This window comes from Herpailurus yagouaroundi, unplaced genomic scaffold (genome assembly GCF_014898765.1).
Source record: "Herpailurus yagouaroundi ecotype Mexico unplaced genomic scaffold, PumYag 184, whole genome shotgun sequence".
NCBI classification, from domain to species: Eukaryota; Metazoa; Chordata; class Mammalia; order Carnivora; family Felidae; genus Herpailurus; species Herpailurus yagouaroundi.
The window spans coordinates 7661684-7685371 of NW_024412415.1; the positions used below are offsets into that span (position 1 = coordinate 7661684).

At 50.4% G+C, this 23688-nt stretch overlaps 4 protein-coding genes across 7 annotated transcripts in view; 2 read left to right on the forward strand and 2 right to left on the reverse strand.

Annotated features, from left to right (window-relative positions):
* Window positions 1–8773, reverse strand: part of RMDN3 (regulator of microtubule dynamics 3) — a 19619-nt gene extending 10846 nt beyond the window's left edge. For 2 of the 4 annotated variants that reach the window (XM_040492302.1, XM_040492301.1), the window contains exons 1-4: window positions 8639–8773; window positions 8067–8279; window positions 5621–5813; window positions 5046–5189 (exon numbers count right to left, since the gene is read on the reverse strand). In XM_040492302.1, coding sequence (XP_040348236.1) covers window positions 5046–5189; window positions 5621–5813; window positions 8067–8253 — 524 coding nt within the window. In that variant the 5' untranslated portion in view covers window positions 8254–8279; window positions 8639–8773. Of the gene's footprint in view, window positions 1–5045; window positions 5190–5620; window positions 5814–8066; window positions 8280–8638 lie in introns of those variants that run through there. The other 2 variants (XM_040492304.1, XM_040492303.1) reach the window with 2 other exon arrangements.
* Window positions 8774–15398: 6625 nt separating this feature from the next.
* Window positions 15399–19525, forward strand: GCHFR (GTP cyclohydrolase I feedback regulator). The gene is made up of 3 exons (XM_040492319.1): window positions 15399–15605; window positions 17804–17898; window positions 19019–19525. Exons 1-3 carry the CDS (start codon window positions 15570–15572, stop codon window positions 19140–19142), a joined length of 255 nt encoding a protein of 84 aa, XP_040348253.1. The 5' UTR covers window positions 15399–15569; the 3' UTR covers window positions 19143–19525.
* A 182-nt stretch (window positions 19526–19707) lies between these two features.
* Window positions 19708–23688, reverse strand: part of DNAJC17 (DnaJ heat shock protein family (Hsp40) member C17) — a 43071-nt gene continuing 39090 nt past the window's right edge. Inside the window, exon 11 of the mRNA XM_040492315.1 lies at window positions 19708–19914. Within this exon, the coding sequence (XP_040348249.1) occupies window positions 19792–19914 (123 nt within the window). The 3' untranslated portion in view covers window positions 19708–19791. The remainder of the gene's footprint in view (window positions 19915–23688) is intronic.
* On the forward strand, window positions 19908–23431 carry CUNH15orf62 (chromosome unknown C15orf62 homolog). The gene is made up of 2 exons (XM_040492316.1): window positions 19908–22056; window positions 22157–23431. Exon 2 carries the CDS (start codon window positions 22358–22360, stop codon window positions 22883–22885), a length of 528 nt encoding a protein of 175 aa, XP_040348250.1. The 5' UTR covers window positions 19908–22056; window positions 22157–22357; the 3' UTR covers window positions 22886–23431.

The following is a 23688-nucleotide window of genomic DNA, read 5'->3' on the forward strand; positions in this document are numbered from 1 at the left end:
CCCAAAAAAAAAAAAAAAAAAAAAAAAAAAGTAATGTACCAAAATACTGCTAGTAGATCTCAGGGTAGAAGAATTAAAGGTAATCTTTTTTGTATTTTTTAATATACAGGACTGCTTTAGTGAGCATATATTCTTATAAGTAAAAAAAGACATACTTAAGATAAAAACTATAATGTAGGTGGAACTGATCTCCTGAGCTAGATTCTCACCAGGCTAAGGGCCTGTCAATCATTTTTGTTTTAGCAGCCAAAAGCACCTGCCACAAACAATGTGGTTGGGTGCCAGCCTCCGAGGCCACGGGCAGCCCAAATAGCAACGTTTTCTTTCTCAATTCAAGGTACACCTCTCTCCTAAGTCAGCAGCCAAACCCAAACCACAATAGGAGTAGCCCTTGGAAACCTTAGGAACTTGCCAGGGATGGGGAAAGGCCACTTTGCAGCTGGAATCAGGAGAGGAGGAAGATCCAAACAGAACCCCCTGGAAAGGTATCTCTGGGGCCACCGTAAGAAATGCCTCCTAGGAGCCCCCAACCTTGATGCACTCACTGAAGAGGAGGCCAAGTTACTCTTGGCTTCATTAGCAGCTGATTGGGATGTTCTCCCTAACCACCAGCTGACTCAGACAAAAACTGAGAAGGTACGACTTTCAAGGGCTAGAACCCGACACCAGAGCAACCTCCAGACTTGAGTGAAGGCAAAGCAGGTTCTGTCAGAACCAAAAGGTTCCTAAGCACAAGGAGGATCTTAGGGCCATTTAGGGATAAGACTTCCTCCATCCCGGAATGAAAGATAGGGACAGGATACCTGTGGCTGAAGAAGAGATGAGAGGGAGACCTACAAATCAAGACAATACAAGACCACTTAAAGTTGGGCTGAGAGCTGTAGGTCAGAAAGCCAGACAGCAAGGAGTGAAGCTCCATCCAGAAGTACCAAATGAGCAACCAGACCTAGTGCCCCATCCATGCTGCTTTATCAAGGAGCTTCCAGACTCATCTAATGAAGCGTCCCAGGATCAGCTACTACGGGAACTTGTAAGGTATTGAAAACCTAACTTCACCTTGCTGAGTAATGTGACCCAAGTTCTTTCTCCTCTAGCAATGTGCAGTAAAAACTTCAGAAATTAAAGGGACAAGGAAAAGTGGCATTGGATTTTACAAACCAACCTGGCTGGTGATGAACAAGACCACACACAGGCAGCCTAGAGAAATTCCTAACCAATTCTTACAGCTTGGACAATAGCCTGCCCCAAATGAGAAAATCAAATCAGAGTCTACTAGTGCCTCTACTCATGCCAGCCAGGCCCAAAGGCAAGATGGGTAAATGGGTTACCTGGGACAAAGAGCTGGAGTCTCGTGTTTCCTGTTGCTAGAAGGGGAGACACCATTGCCTGCTGCTGAACCCCCTCCAATTAGGAGTTCTAATGAGGAGTCTCCCAGGGAGGGACCCCTACCCTTACCCCTTTTACAGCAGAGGCATCTGCATAGTCTCTCCAGAGAGCTCACATGGCTGAAGAAAAGGAGTGGTCAGGAGGGACTTTGTTGCCACCCACGGAGTGAGAGCTGGTGGGTCCTTGTGAGGCAGTGAGGCTAAACAGTGAGGAGGCCTTTGACTGCACCTCAGCCTCGCTTCAGGGAGCTCTGCTCTGCCTCACTAATTTGCAACCTGGCTGGCTGGCATGCAGTGGGTGGGCAGACACTATTGCTCAAGCACAGACATCAGCCTTGTGAACTGCCAGGGCTCAGCTACAGGGGCTACGTCTCTACAGTGATACCATTTTCTCACGCTTAGACCACCAGTCCAGGCCTTGGAGAAATCAGACAGGAGAGAGAAGAGAGAGAGAGAGAGAGAGAGAGAGAGAGAGAGAGAGATGTGCCTTTTGTTTAACATGCCCTGAGGCTTTTGAGGTCTACCGGGGACTGGCAGGGACCAGCAGGGACCTTTGAAAAGTCTCTTTGGAGCTGTGCCCTTGGGTGGAACACACTGTTCCCATACAAGGTAGAGGATCCATGGCTCCCTCGAAGCAAGGAGGCTAGAGCTACCCTACTCCAGCCCTTGAGGAGAGCCCCCAAGTCAGTGATCAAGGACTCAGTTACACGCATATCCCCTTCTTCTGACGATTAAGTTTCTTTGACTCCTCCTAAACCCCATTAGAAGGGCTGAGCTAAAACATTCAAAGACAACCAGGCATGGGAGACTAATTGGTGAGGGAGATAAGACCAACCTAAATGAGGTGATAAATGCCCAAGGAGGGGTGGCAATGGGGTTGTAGGCAATCCTTCTTGGCTGGGATGCCTGGGAAGGCTTGCTGGAGGAGCTGGTGTTTTAGGGGAAGCTGCGTTTTGACCAGGAAAGAACTAAAGCTGTGTTTGGTACAATGCTCAGGGAACAAGCTCACGAACCCACATGGCGATTCTGCCTCTGCCACATTCAGTCGATCCCCTGGGAGTTCAAAGTTGCTCCTTTATTTGGAAGAAAAAGGCAATACAGCTTTTAGGGGAGTAGGGCATCAAATAGTCTTAGCATTTCATCCCTCAAAGAAGCACTCCTTCCCTGGTCCCACATGTTCAAAGCTATTGCAGGGTTTATGGTCTCCTCCCAAAACCCCCCCTTGGCCTATATGGCACTGACCACGGCAAAAAGAATTATCCACCATGGCCACTGCCCCAGATAGCAGCAAGCTAAACCAGAGTCTTGCACCACGAGCCACCATCAGCTTCTACGTGCCATACGATCGGTCATGGGCTGAGCTTGCTGGAGCTATAATTAAGAAAGCCACCCTTCCTCTTGTCCCATCACAGATGGCTGATGGGCCTGTCCTTCCCTTTATGGCCTTGGGAGCCCCAATGAGCACTCCAAGCAGTGAAGCACCCACAGGCCTCCCTGGTTAAACACCCTGGCTCTCACTCTTCCCAGAAGTTTGTACAACTTCTTAAAATCATCATTAAGAGTCTTGAGTTCTACATCCTGATCTTGGGGAGAGCTGTGACCTCTCCTGTTCTACCCTCTTACAAACATCAGTTTCCCCACCTCCAGTGACCAGCTAAAAATGGGTTGCACAGAGATGCTCCTTAAGTCTCAGGGTCCACTTTGTCCTTCTTTCTTTTCAGTCCAGATGTGTCAAACATGAATTCCATTTTTGCCCCCTCCTCTAACACATCCTTCTGGAAACAGGCAGAAGTATTAGGTAAATGGAAAGGGGCCATGTCCATGAGCCCTTGACAATACAGATAACAAGGATCAGACAACCCCAACAACAGTAGTCAGAAGTGGAGGACTAAAGCTTGTAGCAAGAGGTGCCCGAGCAATAATCAAATCCAGCACAGATACCCCATGGCAGTAATATCGAAAAAGAGAGTAATAATATCATTCTTAATTTTCTTAGAAAACCAATGAGGACAGGCAGGAGAATATAATGGCCCAAACAAGAAAATGAGGCTGAAATTTTCTGAGTAAGATGTACTCAACAGATACTACAGCTGTGGATAGTATGGGTAGGTCTTTCCTGGGCAGTGAGCTGTGGCAGCTCTTTAGTCCATGGGAAGAACTCCCAAGGGCTGCATGGAACATTTCTTCCTGAAAAAGCTTTTCTATGCCCCAACCACCAAGCCAGGCCTTAAATCACAGACCCTCCTAATCACAGACCCTCTACCCCTGCAGACGAGCCCAGCTGAGCCTGCACTCAGTAGCTGTATAACCTTGGGCAAGGCATCAAACCTCACTAAGCCTCAAGTCTCCATGTGTGAAACAGGGAGAAGAGCAGCATCTACTTCATAGGATCCCTGTGAGAATTAGGTGAGGAAATGCCTCTAAAGTACTTAGCGTGCTGTCACAGGAAAAATGAACAGTAGTTACTATCATAAGGTGTTTCAGCTAAAAAACACTGCTGAATGGCTGTGTGCATGTTTATAATTAAATCAGCCCTTCTGTCCCCACATAAGGCTGGGCTGTTCTCTGTGCCACTCTTTTTCTTGAGGAGGAAGAAAGGTCAGGCTTGAGATCTCAGGCCACCTAGATGACTGGAGCCAGCAATAGACAAGGGCAGAAGCTGCCAGTGACAGCATCAGGCACAACAAAAATGTTCATTCAGACTCCGTCCTTGACACAGAAGTTTCAAAATGGCACTATTGGCTTAAAATCGAAAAGCCCTTAGCCTGACCGTGTTTGGAGGCTGTCCACCAGACTCCTGCCTGCTGCCCATATCACAGTAAGGCCTACGGTCAGAAGTGCTAAGCTACCAAGTACTTGGGACAGTCAGCTCCCACCTGTGAAGATGCCAAGGGAGCATGAGCAAGCCTCCCGTGTGGGAACACAGGAGCTCCCAGGAGAGGGGAGCACCACTGGTGCTTGGAGGGCTCTGTAAACCTGGCCCAGCCACTGAATGCAGGAAATAAAGTCATAACACAATGCTTATAAAGTCCTTGTAATAGGGGCGCCTGGTTGGCTCAATCAGTAGAGCGTGTGACTCTTGATCTCAGGGTCGGGAGTTCAAGCCCTACATTGGGCATGGAGCCTACTTAATTAAAATATATAGGGGTGCCTGAGTGGCTCAGCTGGTTAAGCGTCCAACTCTTGATTTCAGCGCAGGTCATGATCCTGTGGTTCCTGAGTTCAAGCCCCATGTTGGGCTCTACATTGGGAGCGTGGAGCCTGCTTGATATTCTCTCTCTCCCTCTCTCTCTCTGCCCCTCCCTTGCTCTCAAAATACACTTAAAAAAAATTATAAAGCCTTATGATAACACAGGAAAATGCCCAACTAATGTTACAGGAAAAATAAAAATAAAAAAATAGTATGGTAACTGTAAAAAAACCTGCTCAGAGGAAAATAACAGATGCAAGCATCAAGCATTGTTAACATTCCACTTGGCTGTGTGACATAAGGTAGATGGTTTTTCTTGTTTAACCTATTCTGTGCTTTATTCATTTATACCCTTACCTTGTTCCAAAAATTATTCATGCAGCTCAGTGTGAATTTTCTATATAAATTAATATTTTCACAAAACATAATCCAGCTGAAGCCACAACTGCCTCCAGGAGAAAAAAACTCACCCGCCTTCGCTCTCAGCATCTGTGAATGTGGCTCCTGAGGTGGCCGTGAAGTAGACAGAGCTGGAGCCAGTAGAGTCACTCCTCTCTCGGGCAAAAGGGAATCTCCGCCGCCGAGCCACTCTCTGGCTCTCTTCCATGTGGGATCTGAAAAGTAGGCCCCTTTAGAGAGGGTGCCATCAGGCCCCAGCCTGCCTGTTTTTCCCTTCCCCACGAGGGAAGCTCTTAACTACTGCTGCTCATTAAATGGCCAAGAATGGACAAAATCCTGGGTCTCTACCCTTAGGAGAACAAGAAGGGCAGCTCCCTGGCCCAGCCCCATTGGGCACACCAGGTAAGTCAGAACAAAGCATTTCAGCTGCTCCCACAGACCACGAGGCCCCAAAAGCAGCAAGGAACTTACGGAAGGCAAGGTACCAAGCATACAGCTTCCCTGGCAGTTATGGGAGAAGCTGTAAAACTGGCTTCTTCTTAGGGACAGGCAGCAAAGGCCAGGACATGGCTCAGCTGAAAAGCTATAGGGGCTGGGAAAAGTTGAGGGGCGGGGGCGAGGTGGGACAGAAGGCTGCATCACTCACCGGACCTCCCCAACAATCTGCCCGGCAAGCCCCTGCAGGCTGCTCCTCAGCTCCTCCACCTCCCGCCGCAGGGCCGCCAGGCTGCTGAGCACAAAGTCCAGGCGGTCCAGCACCTCCTCCTGCCCTTCACGTCGAAGGCTGGGCAGCACTGCACCATCTCCAGCCTCGCCTGGGACTGCCCGCAAAGGCCTCACTGAAGGAATGACAGCAGACAATGACACTCATGAGATAGAGTGAGGAAAAGATCTTGGACCTGGAATTCAAGAACACTTGCTTCTCACTGGAGCTCAATTTACAAAAACCCTTGAGGCTCAGACAGTATAGGTTCACAGGTTAGGTCCTGGTAACAAGTCTCAAGTGACTATTCAAAGAAAAAAAATTCCAAGATCTCAATCTATAAACAAGAGCCCACTCTGTTCCAAGAACCTTCCACAGCAAGGCAGGTAACGTAAAATGCTTGCAAGACTTTAGTACCCAAAAGGCAGGACACCTGCCCTGCCAAAGGAAAACAAAACCCCTTACATGCCTAGCTCTCAAATACCAGGCAGTCGATACTCAACACACAGCAAAACTAAAATTGAACTCAAATTCTGATCCTTCATTTCACAAAGAATAGCAAAGACAACTCTGAGCTCCTCTTCATTTAACACCATCATAGAAGGGCAAAGAAAGGGGCAGTTACTAAGAGCAAAGGTATACGGGGAATACCCCATCCACACCCCATGGGAAAAACACCATTACCAAGCCCTCAATTGAGTTCGGGTAAATTCCAACAATAAATGCTAACATCTGGTAGCTACCTAAGGCAATTGGCCTGGAAAATGTAAAAATAGGGAAGAACTAGGAAGGCAGGACCCACAGTCCAGGCAAGCATAAATGTGTTCAAGGACATCTAGTGACAGTGTAGGTCCCCATTACAATACATACCCAACAGCATTCAAGAGCAAGAGGGGCACCTGGGTGGCTCAGTAGGTTAAGCAACCAACTTCAGCTCAGGTCATGATCTCGCAGTTCATGGGTTCAAGCCCCGCATCAGGCTCTGTGCTGACAGCCTGGAACCTGTTTCGGATTTCTCTCTCTGCCCCTCCCCCACTTGTGTGCACGTGCTTGCTCACTCTCTCTCTCTCAAAATTAAACATTAAAAAATTTTTTAAAAAAGCATAGAGCAAGAAAGATTGGGGGAGAGGCGTGAACACACTGGCTTGATAGGAAGAGCATGCGACCTTGATCTCAGGGTGGAGTTTGAGCCCCACCTCAGATGTAGAGATTAAATAAAATTTTAAAAAAGAAAGGTCTCTGGGAACATGCCACTTTCTCCAAATAGCAGAAGAAAAACTGCTAAGAAGTTACAAACAAACCACAAGGGAAAAAAAGGAAAGACTAGCACACTCACAATACTAGGTTAGCAGCAGCTTATAAAATGCTGGCCAACAGGTGCAATCTAAATTGATAACTCTAGGGGTGCCTGGGAGACTCAGTTAAGTGTCTGGCTCTCAATTTCTGCTCAGGTCATGATCTCACAGTTAGTGAGTTCCAGCCCGCAGTGGTCTCGGTGAGGATGGTGTGGAGCCTACTTGTAATTCTCTCTCCCTCCCTCGCTCTGCCCCTTCAACCCTCTCTCAAAATAAATAAACTTTAAACTAAATAAGTTGATAACTATTTGAAGACTCTTCTAAAACTAACTTTTCCAATCCATCTGGCATTTGGCAATCAGAAAACACCCATTCCCAACTAACATGGGGTGAGAGGATATGAATGTGCCTCTATTACACACACATGAGGAGAGTGGCTTGAACCAGCCCTAGATGCTTTGGTCAAATGACTTAAGGTCAAAGTTTTGCAAAACGAAAGCACTACCCATTTCAGCTGTGGCTGGAAGCCAGCCACATTCAGCTTCAATTGCAGTAAATGCACTCCCAGTTCCATGCTGTGGAAGTCCACAGGACCAGGTGACCAGGCCCAGCCCTGCCACTTAATTGCTCTGTGACAACCTCAGTAAAGTTACATAATCTTTTTGAGTCTCAATTTTCTCCTAAGAAGGATTAAAAAAACCCTGAATAGTCTCTAAGTTCCCTTCAAATTCTAATACATAATTTAATACATAAGTCTCAAGACTCAATCCCCATAAGATTAGTTTTCCCTTTTGCCTTCTTTTGGACTTTTTCTCTACTTATTAAACACTTCACCCACCACTAAGCAAGTGCCTTTTATACACACATAGCACGTTGTGGCCTGAACTAAGCCTGAAAGCTAAACAATTTCACAATATACTTTCCTGGAATTATATGAAGAAGAAGAGAAGAGGAAGACTGCTTTCCTTTTCAATAAACTACAAAAAGGTGAAACTCTCATGCACCCCCACTCCGTTGTCCTGCTAAACGCATCCCGGACCCTAGGCCCATTCGTCAACCATGACTGTGGCCTCAGGGGACCGGCTCCTACCTACCCTGGCGTCCGGGCTCTGAGGTCTGTGTGTAGTCCAGGGAGTTAGGTAGGCTCTGGCTGTGGCCGTGGCGCTGGGTCCGTTTCCACCGCTGGCTGTAAAGGGCACACAGGAATCCAAGGCCCGCGGCGGTGCCCAGCAACAGTCCCAACCCGGCCTGGGCGCCGCCCAAGACCCCCAGTCTAGACATGCTTCATCTGCAGCCCACGTGAGCCACTGGAAGCAGGCGGGCAGGGGGAGAGAGATTCGTGAGCGTGGTCCACCCACCCCGAAGGCCGAGCCCCTGGAGATATCTCCTTGTCCAGAACCTGAGCTCCCGACTACCCTCATCCCCGTCTGGACCCTAAGGATTCCGCCAGACTCCTGTACGGGACTGACGCGCCTCTCACCTAACCTGGACGCAGCCTCCTGTCCAACACACCCGCAGCCCTGATCTCAAAGTCAGGTTCCTGGGCCTCCAACTCCCTCCCACGACACTGCAGACAACAAACCCGCCGCCCCGGCTGCAAGCTTCGGGCCTCCCCCGCGCCCTCGGAAGGCACCCTGGCTGGCAGCAGATCGACTCAGACCCTTACCCGACCGCTCGAAACCACGGGGACAGCAGCCACGGCCGCGGCCTCTCACTGTCAATGACCGTGACGTCATCAAGCGGCGCCAGCAGCCCCACGCGCCTTTAGGAAGGGGCGGAGAGATGACCGCTTGAGGCTCTGCCTCCGCCTTTGCTTTTTCCAGGGGGCGGTGCCAGCTGGGAGCGGGAAAGGGGAACCAAAGAGGGAGGTGGAGAGGGAAAGAGCAGAGAGACTTCTGGGTCGGATACTCCAGCAGTACCACATTCTGGCCAGTTGAGGTTCCATTTCCCTCCAGTCACACCAGTTTTCCTGCTATTCCCGAATGTCTTTCTCTTTGCGTCTATTGTTGCTTCTGCCTGACCCATCATCTATCTGGAAAACACCACCCCCTTCCCGCCTTTCCTTGACGCTCTGTCATAACTCAGACTTTATTTGATTTTGGCTTAATTTGTTCATGCATTCTTTTTTTTTTTTTTAATTTTTTTTTAACGTTTATTTATTTTTGAGACAGAGAGAGACAGAGCATGAACTGGGGGAGGGGCAGAGAGAGAGGGAGACACAGAATCGGAAGCAGGCTCCAGGCTCTGGGCCATCATCCCAGAGCCCGACGCGGGGCTCGAACTCACGGACCGTGAGATCGTGACCTGAGCTGAAGTCGGACGCTTAACCGACTGAGCCACCCAGGCGCCCCTCTTCATGCATTCTTAAAAATGTTTATTTATTTATTGCCTGGGGGGTGGGCAGGGAGCGCGGGAGGAGCAGAAAGAGTGAGCAAGAATTCGGGGCAGGCTGGCCCTGTCAGCGCACAGCCCCATGAAGGGTTCGAACCCACAAACCAGACCATGACCTGAGCCAAAATCAAGAGTCCCAAGTTTAACCGACTGAGCTAGCCAATCTCCTCTGTTCATACATTTTTTACTCGAACCATTTACTAAGTACTAGATAGCACCTTTGGCAGTTCAAATTAGACCAGATAAATTGTTGGTTACTCACAAGAGGTCCCTGAGTCATCAGGGGCAGCTTCTCCCTGCTGACACTTAACGATATAATAGATGCAAACCCCAGCACTAAAAAAAAAAAAATCTTAAACCTTGCATTGTCTGTAGTACCTTAATCAACAGGGTTATAAACTGTTTTTCCATTTCCAGAATGTAAATGACATTCATTCCTCTAATGATAACATTTTTTAAATCTTTGGGTGAGGCTGAAACTTGAGTTGATCTCTAATTGCTTATATTCGTTCAGATACCATTTCATTTTTTAAAAATCTGTATTCATCAGGATTTCTGTGCCCACTGTGAAAATTAATAAAGGGAAACCTCTACAGTAGACAGAGGATATTAGAAGGGAAGGCTGGAAGGGGGAACCATTCCACTTTATGTCAATTACAGGCAGAATTGTCAATTATAGACGCATAACAGAAGAATAGCAACAGAAGAGAATCATCAAACACAGGCTCCAACAGAGAAGGATGTACGATGATTGCATCTCCTACAATAAATCGACTACCCCTGCAACTCAGCCAAAGAGAAACCGTCATCACCTAAACTCTTGTTTCTTTCCAGTGGATTCATGTTCAGAACAACTCCTCCCAACTTCCTCTTTCCTCTCCATAAAATAACATTCCTTTCCTTTGTTGAACTTGCCTATGGTTTTGCTGTAGCTTGCTTGTCATGGATTACAATTCTCTGCTATTCCTGAATAAACCTGTTTTTGCTGGTGAAATAACTGGCAGTTTTGTTTTTTCAGTTTAACACCACCATGGCCTATTGATTTTTATAGGGGTGCCTGGGTGGCTCAGTCGGTTGAGCTTCCAACTTCAGCTCGGGTCATGATCTCAGTCTGTGAGTTCAAGCCCCGCGTCGGGCTCTGTGCTGACAGCTCAGATCCTGGAGACTGCTTCAGATTCTATGTCTCCCTCTCTCTCTGCCCCTCCCCTGCTCATGCTCTGTCTCAAAAATAAATAAAAACATTAAAAAAATTTTATAATCCACTTTTGTGATTTTATGCAACTTCTTGCAATTTAAAACACTAAAAATACATAGGTCACCGGGGTGGCTCAGTTGGTTAAGCGACCAACTCTTGATTTCAGTTCAGGTCATGATCTCACAATTCGTGAGTACGAGCCCTGCATTGGACTCGGTGCTGTCCATGCGAGGTTCTCTCTCTCTGACCCTCCCCTGCTCATGCTTGAACTCTCTCTCTCAAAATAGACGCTAAAAATTTTTTTTCAAAACAAAACTAGAGGACTATGATTCCAGTGTTATCATCAGCATTTCTTGCAAGTTAAAATTTAGTGACAACTGAAATATCTACAGCAGCCCTCCTCAAATCCTTGACTAGATATTATATACATATATTTTTGAAGATTTTATTTGTAAGTACACCCAACTTGGGGCTCAAACTCACAACCCCAAGATCTAGAGCCACATGCTCCTCCAACTGAGCCAGGCAGGCGCCCCTTGACTAGATATTTATTTACCTTTTAATTGTGAGATAGTTTACAAATAAGAGAGTACATTTAATGTATATATACATTATAAAGAACAATTTAAAGGCAACAAGGTTCCCACCCACAGCTTAAGGAGTAGAAATTTACCAATACCTCCTACTCATTTTTAAGGATTCAGTTCAAATAGTATCTCCTGAAATACACTAACTATAATTGTCTTGGTAGTGAGAAGAGTGTTTTTAATATAATTTTTCTATTATTTTTTCTCACTTTTCTGAGATATGCATGTGTTTCTTTTTTTTCTTTAATGTTTTTATTTATTTTTGAGACAGAGAGAGACAGAGCATGAGCAGGGGAGGGGCAGAGAGAGAGGGAGACACAGAATCCAAAGCAGACTCCAGGCTCTGAGCTGTCAGCACAAAGCCCGAGGTGGGGCTCGAACTCACGGACTGTGAGATCATGACCTGAGCCGAAGTCGGACGTTCAACCGACTGAGCCACCCAGGTGCCCCTGCATGTGTTTCTTCAGTCATTAAAAAAATGTTAACTTTTGGAGAGAATAAAAATTCATTTCCTTTGGGGAATCTTTCCAGCCCACCACCTTGGTGGACTTCATCTTTTTATTTTCTTTGCTCCCGAGGTTTTGTTACCTCTATTACACTTGGTTCCATGATTATTTGCTTTCTAGCCTGGCTACCCAACTGGAGTGTTCACTCCTCCAGGATAGGGTTCATGCTCAGTTTATCTCTACATGCCCTGAGCCTAGCACAGCTCCAAAGCAGAAGCCACCCACAGAAGCTGAATGTGGAGGAAGGAAGGAAAGAAGGAATAACCAATATCCAGGCCCTGCCACTTAGACAATGCTTTCATGATGAAAAGCTGAGTTGTGGAAGAACAATTTCTCCTCTTTCTGCAGGAGAGGAAGATCTGCCAGATAAACTGATTGTGGCAAGAGGCGAGGCCAGATGGGCAGACCAAGCAGAGGAATTCATTTCCCCCTGGATATTAAAGATGTTATCGTACGGGCATGTGGCTGCCAGAGCAATGAGCAGTGGGGGGGCTGATTCTGGATGGAGCTCTCTATCTTATGTGGCATCTGCAGACCAGTTTTTCAAATGTAATAAAGCCCTGGCAGCCTGAGATTTGCACTGCCTTCCTGTCTTCTCCCAGGCCCAGTCCAGCCTGAGAGAGGACAGCAGAGCAGACCCCAGATTCCTGTCCTCCTCTCTGACCAGAATAGGCAAGCCTCATCTACCTGGCTCTCCCAAGAGAGGCAACATAGCCAAGTGTCTTGGGACTATGGCTCTACTCTCTGTGTCTAACCATTAACATACTTAACACTTACTTACTTAACAAATTATTCTTCCTAGGGGCACCTGGGTGGCTCAGTTGGTCAAGCATCTTAGTTTCGGTTTTGGCTCAGGTCATGATCTCACCGTTTGTGAGTGTGAGCCCCCTGTCAGGCTCTGTGCTGATGGTACAGAAACTGCCTGTGATATTCTCTCTCTCTTTCTCTCTCCCTTCCCCCACCCCAGTTGTGTGCTGTCTCTCTCTCCAAAATAAATAAATAAACTTAAAAAATTTAATATTTTAAATTAAATATTTAATGGCTATAAAAGAATATGTATAATACATGTAAAACAATAAATATTGAGGACATATATAACCCTTAGCACCCGGGTCCTAGTGTGAGAAAGAGAACATCACTTCTGCCTTATAAGACTCCTACATGGCTGTCCCCACCCGATTCCTTTCACTTCTCTCAGAGGTAAACACTGCTCTGAATATGATATTTATCATTCCCTTGTCTTTGCAATTTAATCACATATTTTTAATAGAAGTATAATTTAACCCTATATATTTTTCATCCCCAAACAATATATTGTTTAGTTTTGCAAGTTTAGAGCTTTAAGTAGAATTAGCATATGTTTTCCCATGATTTACTTTTTCACTTAGCATTTTTCATTGCTATGCAGTCTCCATTGTATTAATCAACCAGATACTCTACTCTTGATGGGCATAAAAACTGTTGCCATTTTTATGCTAATTACAAACAGTGCTGTTATAAATATTCTTGCACATGTATCCTGATGAGTAAGTTTTCTTGAGGTTTATCCAGAAACGGTTTGGCTGGATCATACAAATGCACAACTTCAACTTTGCTAGATGATGCCAAATTGTTTTCCAGGGTGATTGTATCAATCATAACACTTTGCCATCCCAACAGTAGTGTTTCTGTTGTTAGACCTTTTCGCCCATACTCAGTGTTTACAGATTTATTTATTTAGTAAATCATTAAAGTAGTATCTTATTGGGGCATCTGGGTGGCTCAGTTGGTTGAGCAAAAGCCTGGAGGCTGCTTGGGATTCTGTATCTCCCTCTCTGCCACTCCCGCACTCGCGCTCTTTCAAAAAAACACAAATAAACATTAAAAAAAATAAATAAAGTTATCTTATTGTGGTTTAAAATGTAGCTTGAAGGGGCGCCTGGGTGGCGCAGTCGGTTAAGCGTCCGACTTCAGCCAGGTCACGATCTCGCGGTCCGTGAGTTCGAGCCCCGCATCGGGCTCTGGGCTGATGGCTCAGAGCCTGGAGCCTGTTTCCGATTCTGTGTCTCCCTCTCTCTCTGACCCTCCCCCGTTCATGCTCTGTCTCTCTCTGTCCCAAAAAAATAAATAAACGTTAAAAAAAAATTTAAAAATAAAATGTAGCTTGAAGGGCACCTGGGTGGCTCACTCAGTTAAGCATCTGACTCTTTTTTTTTTTTATGTTTTATTTATTTTTGAGAGAGAGAAGGCGAGAGACAGAGAGAGAGCAAGAACAGGGAAGAGGCAGAGAGAAAGGGAGACACCGAGAATCTGATGTGGGCTCCGTGCTGACAGCAGAAAGCCTCAACGGGCTCTTACCCACGAACCATAAGATCATGACCTGAGCCGAATTCAGTTGAGCGTCTGACTCTTGATCTCAGCTCAAGTCTTGCTCTCAAGGTTGTGAGTTCAAGTTCTGAGCGGGGTGTGAAGCTTCCTTTAAACAGAAAATAAATAAATAAAATGTAGCTGGGATTTCTAATGACATTGAACAACAGGTTATCGGTTTATTAACCACTTCCATTCCTTCTTTTGAAAAGTGCCTATTCAAGTCATCTGCCCAAGTTTTTTTCCACTGATTTATCCTTGATTTGCAGGAGTTCTTTATATATCCTGAGTATTAATCCTTTGTCAGTTTAACAAATCCTTTGTCAGGCATGAGTGTCGTATCTCTCCAGCTAAGTTGTTAGTCTTGGAGGTGTAGAATAGTGGGTAGAGAGTACGGAATAATAAATTAGACCAGTAAGTATCCTGTAAGATTACAACTGCCTATTTCCCTTACAGCGAGCTCCACATCTATCAAAGTGCTGGGAGGCACAGAGCACGCCCTCTAAGTGCCCTTTATAGAGGTGAAGATTGTTCAAAGGCCAGGAAAGGTCACAGGCTGTGTCTGTTTGCTTTGTTTTTAGAGAACCAATCACAAGACAGATAAAGAATCATGAGTTTTCATATTTTGAAACATCTAGATGAGGTCGTGGACACACCGAGGTGCACTTGCTGCTCCCACATTGGTGGCTTGGTGCCAAGGATGTACTTTGTTTTGCCCCAGGTGTTGCCTTGTGATTTTCTGCGCGTGCGCTTCATCTTTCCAGCTTCGCGGGAAGCTCTCCAAAGCATGGGCCAGATTCCGTCGGTTTAAATCCCTCCGGGACTGGCACACAGCCAAGCGCTCAGTTCCTTTACACATTTACCAATGGGGCCACAGAAACGCAAGATTCCGCTGCTGTACTAGGAATTACAGTCAGGGAGGCGGAAATGCGCAGTACACACGGGTATTTTAGCTGCTGCCACAAGCCTCCCACTGCTTTCTCCTGGGCGCGGACGGAGAACGTTTACTGGGGACAGAAAGTGGGAATCCGCTAAAGCCTTTAGAGGTGTGCCTGGGTGGGGTGGGCTGGAGCTTGGGAGGCTTCAACAGGATAGCCAACTGCTCCCGGCTCCGCTTCACAGGGACGCGGGTTGGGGACCAGCAGGACTTTGGAACCTACTATTGGAGGTGTTGCAAGAAAGAGGGCGCACACTCTACACGCACGCTTGGCACCACAGCTCGCTGCAGCCAGCCGAGCCCCGCGGGTCACCCCCTACTCCAGGCCGCGGGTGCGGGAGCGTCCTCCGCAACCCGCACCCCTCCGTCTGCCTGGACCACCCGCAGAAGCAGCTTGGCCCTGAGTGCAGGAGGCGGGCCCCGAATCGCCCCGAGCCGGGGCGCGTCACGAGCGCCCGCTCCTGATTGGCCGGCCGCGGCTGTCACGGGCCGGGCGCACTGGGATTGGTGTCGCCCGAGGCCAGAGCTGGAGTAACTGGACTCCGGGCGGCCGCTTGGAGTCCCGGAGCCTGAGGGGCTGGCGTCGGCGCCGAGCCCAAAGCCCTGGGTGGGAGCCTGGCAGGGACGCGCGCACCATGCCCTACCTGCTCATCAGCACCCAGATCCGCATGGTGAGTACCCGCCGCCCGGCGACTTGGACAGAGTTCGGGCCGGGCCCGGGCCGAGGGGGCTGCGACTGCACCTTGGCGCCTCCCTCTGAGGCAGCGCTTGCCAGTGACTGGATCCGGAAGCCGCCCGGGACACGCCCCCTCGGGCGGAGGAGCCGAGGCTGCGGAACCAAGTCAACCCGGAGCGCCGGACTCGGGGAGTCCTGGCCGGCCCGGTGCTTCCAGGGCCGCGAAGGGGGCGGGGTGCGTGCATCCCCGCGGCGGAGGGAACTCCGGGGGCTTGCGGCTTCTGACCTACCTGTCCGCCCGAGGAAGCCAGGAACCCCTGGTCTCATGGCGCAGCAACCACGGCCCTACACAGAGCCGCTCCGCAGGGGTTGGAGGTGGGGGTGGTGGGAGTGCAAATACATGGGGGAAAAGAGGTTTGAAAAAGAAAAGGACGTGCTGAGGCGCCAAAACACCTGTCAAGTGCCTGGCCCTCAGGCACTTCCAGAAAGAGCTATCCCTGAGCCCTTAGGAAAGACAGAAGGAGGAGACAGGCCCTGTGGTTAGAGGTGGGAAGACCATTCCGGAGTCAGAGTGATGCCCCTTTTTCTGGATGCAATTTCGTCGTCCAAGGCAGAGTTGGTGCCTCCAGGAATCCCTTTTTAACTTCAGAATAGTTTAACTGGGCACCTCCGCCTCTTCCCACTCCCCAGTGCTTTGGTGATCCATCAGCGGGTGCACAACTCTCTGGAGGTGAAGACAACAGGAGAGCTCACCGCGTGACAGGAGGGGTCTTGGCCGTGTCCTAGGGCAGTGGCTTGAGAATCAGTTACTTGTGCAGTTGTTAAAATGTGGACTCCTGGGCCCCTCCCCAGAACTCCCCAAATACTAAGCCTGGGGCTTAGGAATTCGGTGCTCTTCAGGTGATTTTTTTTTTTAATAGAACAGCTTTACTGATGTATAGCATACATATACCACAGAACTCACGAATTTAAAGTGTACAATTCAATGTTTTTTATTTTTAGTTTTTTATTATTTAAAAAAAAATTTTTTTTAACGCTTATTTATTTTTGAGACAGAGAGAGAGAGCATGAACGGGGGAGGGTCAGAGAGAGAGGGAGACACAGAATCTGAAACAGGCTCCAGGCTCTGAGCAGTCAGCACAGAGCCCAACAAGGGGCCTGAACTCACAGACGGTGAGATCATGACCTGAGCTGAAGTCGGCCACCTAACGACTGAGCCACCCAGGCGCCCCCAATTCAATGTTTTTTTTTTTTTTTTCAACGTTTATTTATTTTTGGGACAGAGAGAGACAGAGCATGAACGGGGGAGGGGCAGAGAGAGAGGGAGACACAGAATCGGAAACAGGCTCCAGGCTCTGAGCCATCAGCCCAGAGCCCGACGCGGGGCTCGAACTCACGGAGTGCGAGATCGTGACCTGGCTAAGTCGGACGCTTAACCGACTGCGCCACCCAGGCGCCCCCCAATTCAATGTTTTTAACCGACTGCGCCACCCAGGCGCCCCCCAATTCAATGTTTTTTAAAGCATCCTCAAGAGTTGTGCAGCCATCACCATAATCAATTTTAGAACATTTCCATCACCTTCAAAAAACCTATACCTATACCATGCATGTTAGCCGTCATTCCTCATTTTCCCCCAAATCCCCCAGCCCTAGATAACCATAGGTTACCATTTCTATGGCAATATGTCGTCTTTTTGTGTCTGGTTTCTGAAAACTTACATGTTTTCAAGGTTCTTCCATATTGTAGCATGTATTTGTCTTTATTCTTTTTTTTTTCCAAATAAGATCCAGCGCATGTGTAGCTGTATCATTTTATTTATGCATTCATCTGTTGACAAACATTTAGATTGTTTCCACATTTTAGTTTTTGCAAATAATGCTATGAACATTCCTGTACAAGTTGTATGGACATGTTTTCATTTCTGTTTTCCAGGTGATTCTGATACACACAGACACGGGTAGTGATGCTTGGCAGGAAGTTGCCAGCAGTTGGGCAATGACCAGCTCAGCTTGGAGGGACTGGGGAGGCCTCACATGGCCTGGCCTGATCACTGAGGGCCAGTGAGTTTCCTCACCACACTCTCCAGCCTTGACCTGAAACTGGCTCAGGGCCAGCAGGCAGGGGAGGAAGGAGAGAGACCTTCCACCTCTCCCAGGCCGCCAGCCAAGCAGCCACTGTGGCTTACCTTGCAGGAGGTGGGCCCTACCATGGTGGGCGATGAGCACTCAGATCCAGAGCTGATGAGGTATCTGGGGGCCTCAAAGAGAAGCGTCTTGGGAAACAACTTGTAAGTAGTGGCATTCTTCAGGATCTCCCTGCCAGCCCCTAAACCTGTCCGTTTCCTTTAACAAAACGAAGCCCAGGGACGATGCCACCGCCCAGCCTCAGAGGCCGTGCCTGCATCCTGGGGTTCTGTCTTCTATAGGGTCAGTCCCGTCTGTGGCTTTACCGCAGCCCCCAGGCTTGCTCTGAAAGCATTCTCACTGGGCCTCCCTTCACAAGGGAGCCCCAGGACCCAGTCCAGCTGGGTGCAGGACTCCATAAGTGGACTGTTCTTTACTCTGCCCTCTCATCTTGGAGCTGGACCCCATCAAGCCAAAGATAGGCACAGAAAAGTCTCTCTCTTGAAGAGCTGGCTGAGTTAAGAAAGCTGAACTCTAGAAACAGGCAGCAGGCAGCCTGGGTCCTACTTTCAGCTCAGCTGCTGCCTTGGAGCTCGTGAGAAGGGTTGGCAGAATGAGCCTCAAAGAGGGGAAAGGGGAGGCAGGCTGGACCCGGGCCCTTGGGTCAGGGTTGGAGGGCTGAAGCCAGCCCCATTCCTTTACCATGAGCCATTTGTCTTGAGATGCCCAGCTTGGGGCTTGAGCCCTTTATCTGATCGACAACCCTGAAAGAAGGGACAGCAAGCATTCTCCGTGCTAGAGAGCAGCACCCAGAGCCACTATTAGGGGCCAACCTGTTCCTCCAAGACTGCAGGACAGACAGGGCAACAAGAGGGGGCAGAGCCTTGGGGGAGGACCCTGGAGAGAACAGGCCATTCCTCCAGAATAGTGCAGCGGCCCAGGGCACATGGGGCTGTCATCAGACTAACATGGGTTCTAGGATCTCAATAACATTTGGAAAGCTACTTAGCCCTCCAAGTTTTATATTTATAATTATAAAATGGGAATAATAATGGTACCTTCCTTAGGGTATCGGGAAGAAGAAAGAAGATATGCAAGCCAAGCGCTTGGCTGGGGAGGGGGTGGGGAATGTGCACTTAGCCTGGCACCTGGAAGGCACCCAGCAAATGTCAGTCACTACTAGGATTCCTGACAAGGCCTGGTCATCAGCAGATACTAGTTTTACTTGGGGAGCCTGTGCTGTATATCCCCTCATGCTGTCCCCTCTTCCCCTTCTCTTCACAGTTGTGAGTACTTTGTTAATGACCCTCCTCGAATAGTCCTGGACAAACTGGAACGCAAGGGCTTCCGTGTGCTGAGCATGACAGGCGTGGGCCAGACGCTGGTGTGGTGCCTGCACAAGGAGTGACCCTCTCACGCTGAGGAGCAGACGGCACACCCCTCTTTTGAGCGGTTGCCATGGCCCCCGATCCGGAGTCCCCGTTCACTCACTGCCCGGCCCCTCTCTTCCCAAATTGTCATTTTCCTCAGCCCAGCACCACCGGGCAATGAATGGCCTTTTCTGAAACTTGCCTCGGCCGGTGGGAGAGGGCAGGGCCGCTGCCCTGGTGCTCCCAGCAGCCCCTCCAGCTTCTGGGCCCGAGAGCCCTGGAGGAGGCCATGTTCTGTGGGAGCCACGAGAGCCAGGTTGTCCCCGGCCAGAAACTGGGAGCCCGTGAGGAGCATGGCCCCAGGACTGGGCGGGAGGGTCCTGCGTAGCTAGTCCAAGCCAATAAAGGACTGTGATGAGTGGTTGCTCCTCTGTGCTGCTGCCCCACTGACTCTGTGTGGAGCACCTCCCTGGGGGTCTGCCCGCTCCTGGGAGGGGAGCCAGGCCTGGGTGGAACCCTCTCAGGCAGAGCCCAGAAACCAGGGCCATGCTTGGGCAAGCCAGCACCCTACGTCCACACAGGCAATAGAGGTAGACTCTTGGAAAAAACAAAAAACAAAAAAACCCAAACTTTATTGGTGCCGTGGAAGACGAGGGCTTTGGAGGGGAGTGGGCTGGAGGCAGGAGGCTATGTGGGCTGCCCCACCTCGTCCTCCTGCTGCATCTGGGCGATCAGCTGTTGCCGCTCAGCGGCCTGGCGCATGCGCATCATGACGAGGCTCTCATAGTCCCTCTCGGACAGCACTGAGCCCTGGCGGACAGAGGGGGACAGGAGATGGTCAGGGCAGCAGGGCACAGCCACACAGAATCTAGACTTGGAGGACTGGGTCTACACAGAGCTAAGGTCTTGAGGCAAGGAGTGAGGATGCCCGGGACTTCTCTGCTGGCTCCCCTCTAAGCCATCTCCAGCAGCTCTCAACCCCCCTCCCCGCAGGCCTTCCATCAACAGTCAGCCCTGCTTCAGCTTCTTGGGCTGAATCACTTCTTCGTGTTCCAGCCAGGCCCTGTCTCCCTCCATTTCCTCTCCGGCCTTCATGTGACACTCCTTTCCTCTACCCGTGGCTCCTGCTTCTCACAGGTTTGCAGTGAAGGGGTTGTCCCGAGGTACAGAAATCCACTCCGCTTTGCCAGGTGGAGGCGACAGCACCGCCCCCTCCCAGCTGCCCACCTCCCTGTGGTCTGGCTCCTGTGGGACATGAGAGAAGGGAGCCCTACCCTGGACCCAGCCTCTGTCAGCCCGCCCTAGAAGGAGAGAAACAAGCATGAAGCCGTTTGCCTCTTAGAAATACACACCAGGGCTGCTGGAGGGCAGGGCCCGTGCCTTTTTCTTTTATGATCTTGCCAGCACAGTGCGGGGGATTAAAGAGTGCTATATATCAACAATCAAAAGAATAATAAACAAGCAATCCAATGGGCCAAGGCTGTGGGGTGGGGAGGCAGCTCTACAGGAGACTTGATCCACCAAGCCCACACCCTGATAAGGTCTGCAGTGGGAATTAAATCACTTCTTCCGTCAGTACAGCTGGAGTGGTGTGAAGCGGGAAGCCCACCCCAGTTGGCCAGGAAGTGAGCCGGGCCGGGGGGGGGGGTTGCAAGGCAGAGCACACTGCTAAGCCCTGTTCTTTGGTACACCACTCGAGTGTGCACTCATGGAATTATCCAGGGGGAGAGTTCAGTGGTCAGTGACCTGGGGGATAAGAAGGGAGTGGCTGGGGTTAAGATGCCAGGCCTTGGCCAAGTGGTATGAAGTAAAGGGTGTACAGAACCAGGAAGTGTTACTCAGCCCTGATCCCCCTGCTTCTCGGAATAGTGCCAGCCTTGCTGCTTCCAGCCGCAGCAGCTTCCAGGAGAGTTGTCCTCCCAGCCAGGCCCACGCACCTAAGGCTGGCCCAGGGTACTGCTGACAATTCAGGGCAGCCCTGTGTGGCCTTTTCCGCAGAGGAGGGACCGCGAATAAGGCCCAAGAGGCCTGAGGGGAAGGCTTGGAGTGTGGCGGGAGAGGAGGCCACAGGACACTGGCCCTCAACTGCTCTCTCTGGCCCTGAGGCTACCGGAGGAAATCGAGGAAGATGAGGAACCACCAGACTGGGTGTTAGGCCCAGGAGAGGGCAGTTCTCCCTCCCCAAGGTAATGCTGCACTGCTGAGAAAACTTAAGAGTCACCCTGGCATGCCCTGAGCCCAGCCCTGGGAGGAGCCAGCCCTTTATAGACATGGGGCTGCTTCCCGTTAACACACCCTCTGCCCCACCCCCACCCCCCATACCTGCAGGCTTGGCTAATGAGGGCCTGTCACCAGGCCCCAGGACTGAGTCACCCACACCAGTGACAGGTCTCTCTTCCTTCCCCAACAACTGTTCCACATGCCTGCCTTTCAATTAACTCCCACCCTCCCCGAGCTCCTCCCGCCCAGACACACGAAGGGGCAGCTGGGGAGCAGGCCCACCAGCTAGGGCCCAGGGCAGTGGGGCTGTGGGGCAAAAGGAGGCAACGTGGTGACACACAAAGCAGGGCTGCCCCCCAAAAGTCCCCAGGGGAATCCTAAGCTTCCCTGTGCCTTGGGGTGTTGGCCACGGCTGGCCCAATCCCTGCATGCGGATGCCGCAATTATCTAAGAGCATGAAACCCAGCTTCCCACCTGACTGAGTCACCTGAAAACAATAACACGTTCCCCACTGCCACACACCGGCACAAACAGCCAAGCTACTAATCAGAGCCCGGGAGCCGCCGTGGAGAGGCCTGGCCCTGTGCTGCCCTAGAGCCAGGCACAGGGGCCAGGGAGGGAAGGTGAACTTAGGACCACCAGGAGCCAGGCGCTGGGGAAGCAGCACAGGCCACTCTCGCACCACAGAGATCCATCTCTGACACCACAGGCGCTGCCCTCACTCCGGCTCCAGTAAGTGCTGCTTCTTCCTCTTGGGATTTTTTTTTTTTTTTCCATTACCCTATCAAGTAACCAGGCCACTCCTGTCCCTCTGGGAAACTCCTGTCACCAGGAACTCCTGGTTCTCTACTCTCCTGGACAAAAGTGCCCTCTTTCCAGGACCCCTTCCCACCATCCAAGATGCTTCTAGACCACTAGGGCTGTCTCCCTGATTCTTGCCATTCACTGCTCCAGTGGGGACCTAATGCTCCCTGGCAACTCTTGAACTGGGCTGCTGAGGTACGGAGCTTGTCTGTTGGCTCCCCTGGGTGCCATGGAGACCTGGCGGAAAGGCTCCTTCCGCAACGCCTCCTTCTTCAAGCGGCTGAGCCTGGGGCGGCCGAGACGACTCCAGCGACAGGGCAGCGTGCTCAGCCAGGCCAGCACGGCTGGCGGGGATCACGAGGAGTACAGCAACCGAGAGGTCATCCGGGAGCTTCGAGGGAGGCCAGATGGACGGCGCCTGCCTCTGTGGGGGGACGAGCAGCCCCGGGCCACCCTGCTGGCCCCACCCAAGCCTCCTCGCCTGTACCGAGAGAGCTCCAGCTGCCCCAACATCCTGGAGCCCCCACCTGCCTACACTGCTGCCTACACGGCTACCCTGCCCTCGGCGCTCTCCCTGGCGGGCACCCTCCACCGCTACTCTGAAGAGGACCTTTTGGACACTCCCCCCTTCCAGAAGACACCTGCCCCAGACCTGAATGATCCCTTCTTCTCCTTCAAAGTGGACCTGGGGATTTCGCTTCTTGAGGAAGTTCTACAGATGCTGAGGGAGCAATTTCCCAATGAACTTAGCTTCTGAATGGAGTGCATGGAAGGCAGAGGTGGGGTAACTGGAAGAGCTGGAAGCCTGGAGGCCCAGGGAAGAAGGATACAGTTGCAGATTAAGAAAAAGGTAGGGACAGAAATCCAGGATCCTGCCTTCCTTCCGGGTCCTGAACAGTCTTCCAGGTTATCCTGGAGCAGAGGGACAGAGGGACAGAGGCAAGCCGGAGGAAATGTCTTGAGGGGGTACTTGCTGGCGGGAGCCCTGAAGGCAGCTGGCTAAGCTGGGGAAGGGAGGCCATGCCTGTAACCACGGGGACAAGGCAGAGGCCAGCAGAGGAGGAGGCGAGCACCAGGGGTGAGTCAGGGAGTGGAGGACTCACACTGAGCAGATCAGATGGGTGCCCTGCAGCAGCTCCTCTGAAGCCACTGTTTATAGAGAGACGTTACAGGGCAGGTCTAGGCAAAAGTGGTCTGACCCAGGCCAAAGAGGAAAGTGGGGAGACCTGAGGGAAGAGCCACTAAGGACATGTGGTTGTTCAGATTGAAATGAGGTAAAATTAAAAATTTAGTTCCCTGGTTACACTGGCCACATTTCAAATATCCAGCAGCCACACGTGATTAACGGCTACCACATTGGACAGCGCCAGTTGCATGTAAACATCACTGGACAAAGTCCTGTTGGACAGCACTGGCAGAGACCAGGGCCCGGAGCCACCAGTGCCATGGTGGGGTCAGGGGGAAACATCTGGGGGAGGGAAGGGCTGGCAGAGTAGGAAGAGTGAGGCATACAGAGGTGCAGAGTAGACTCAGGAAAAAGGCCACACAAATCATTTCCAG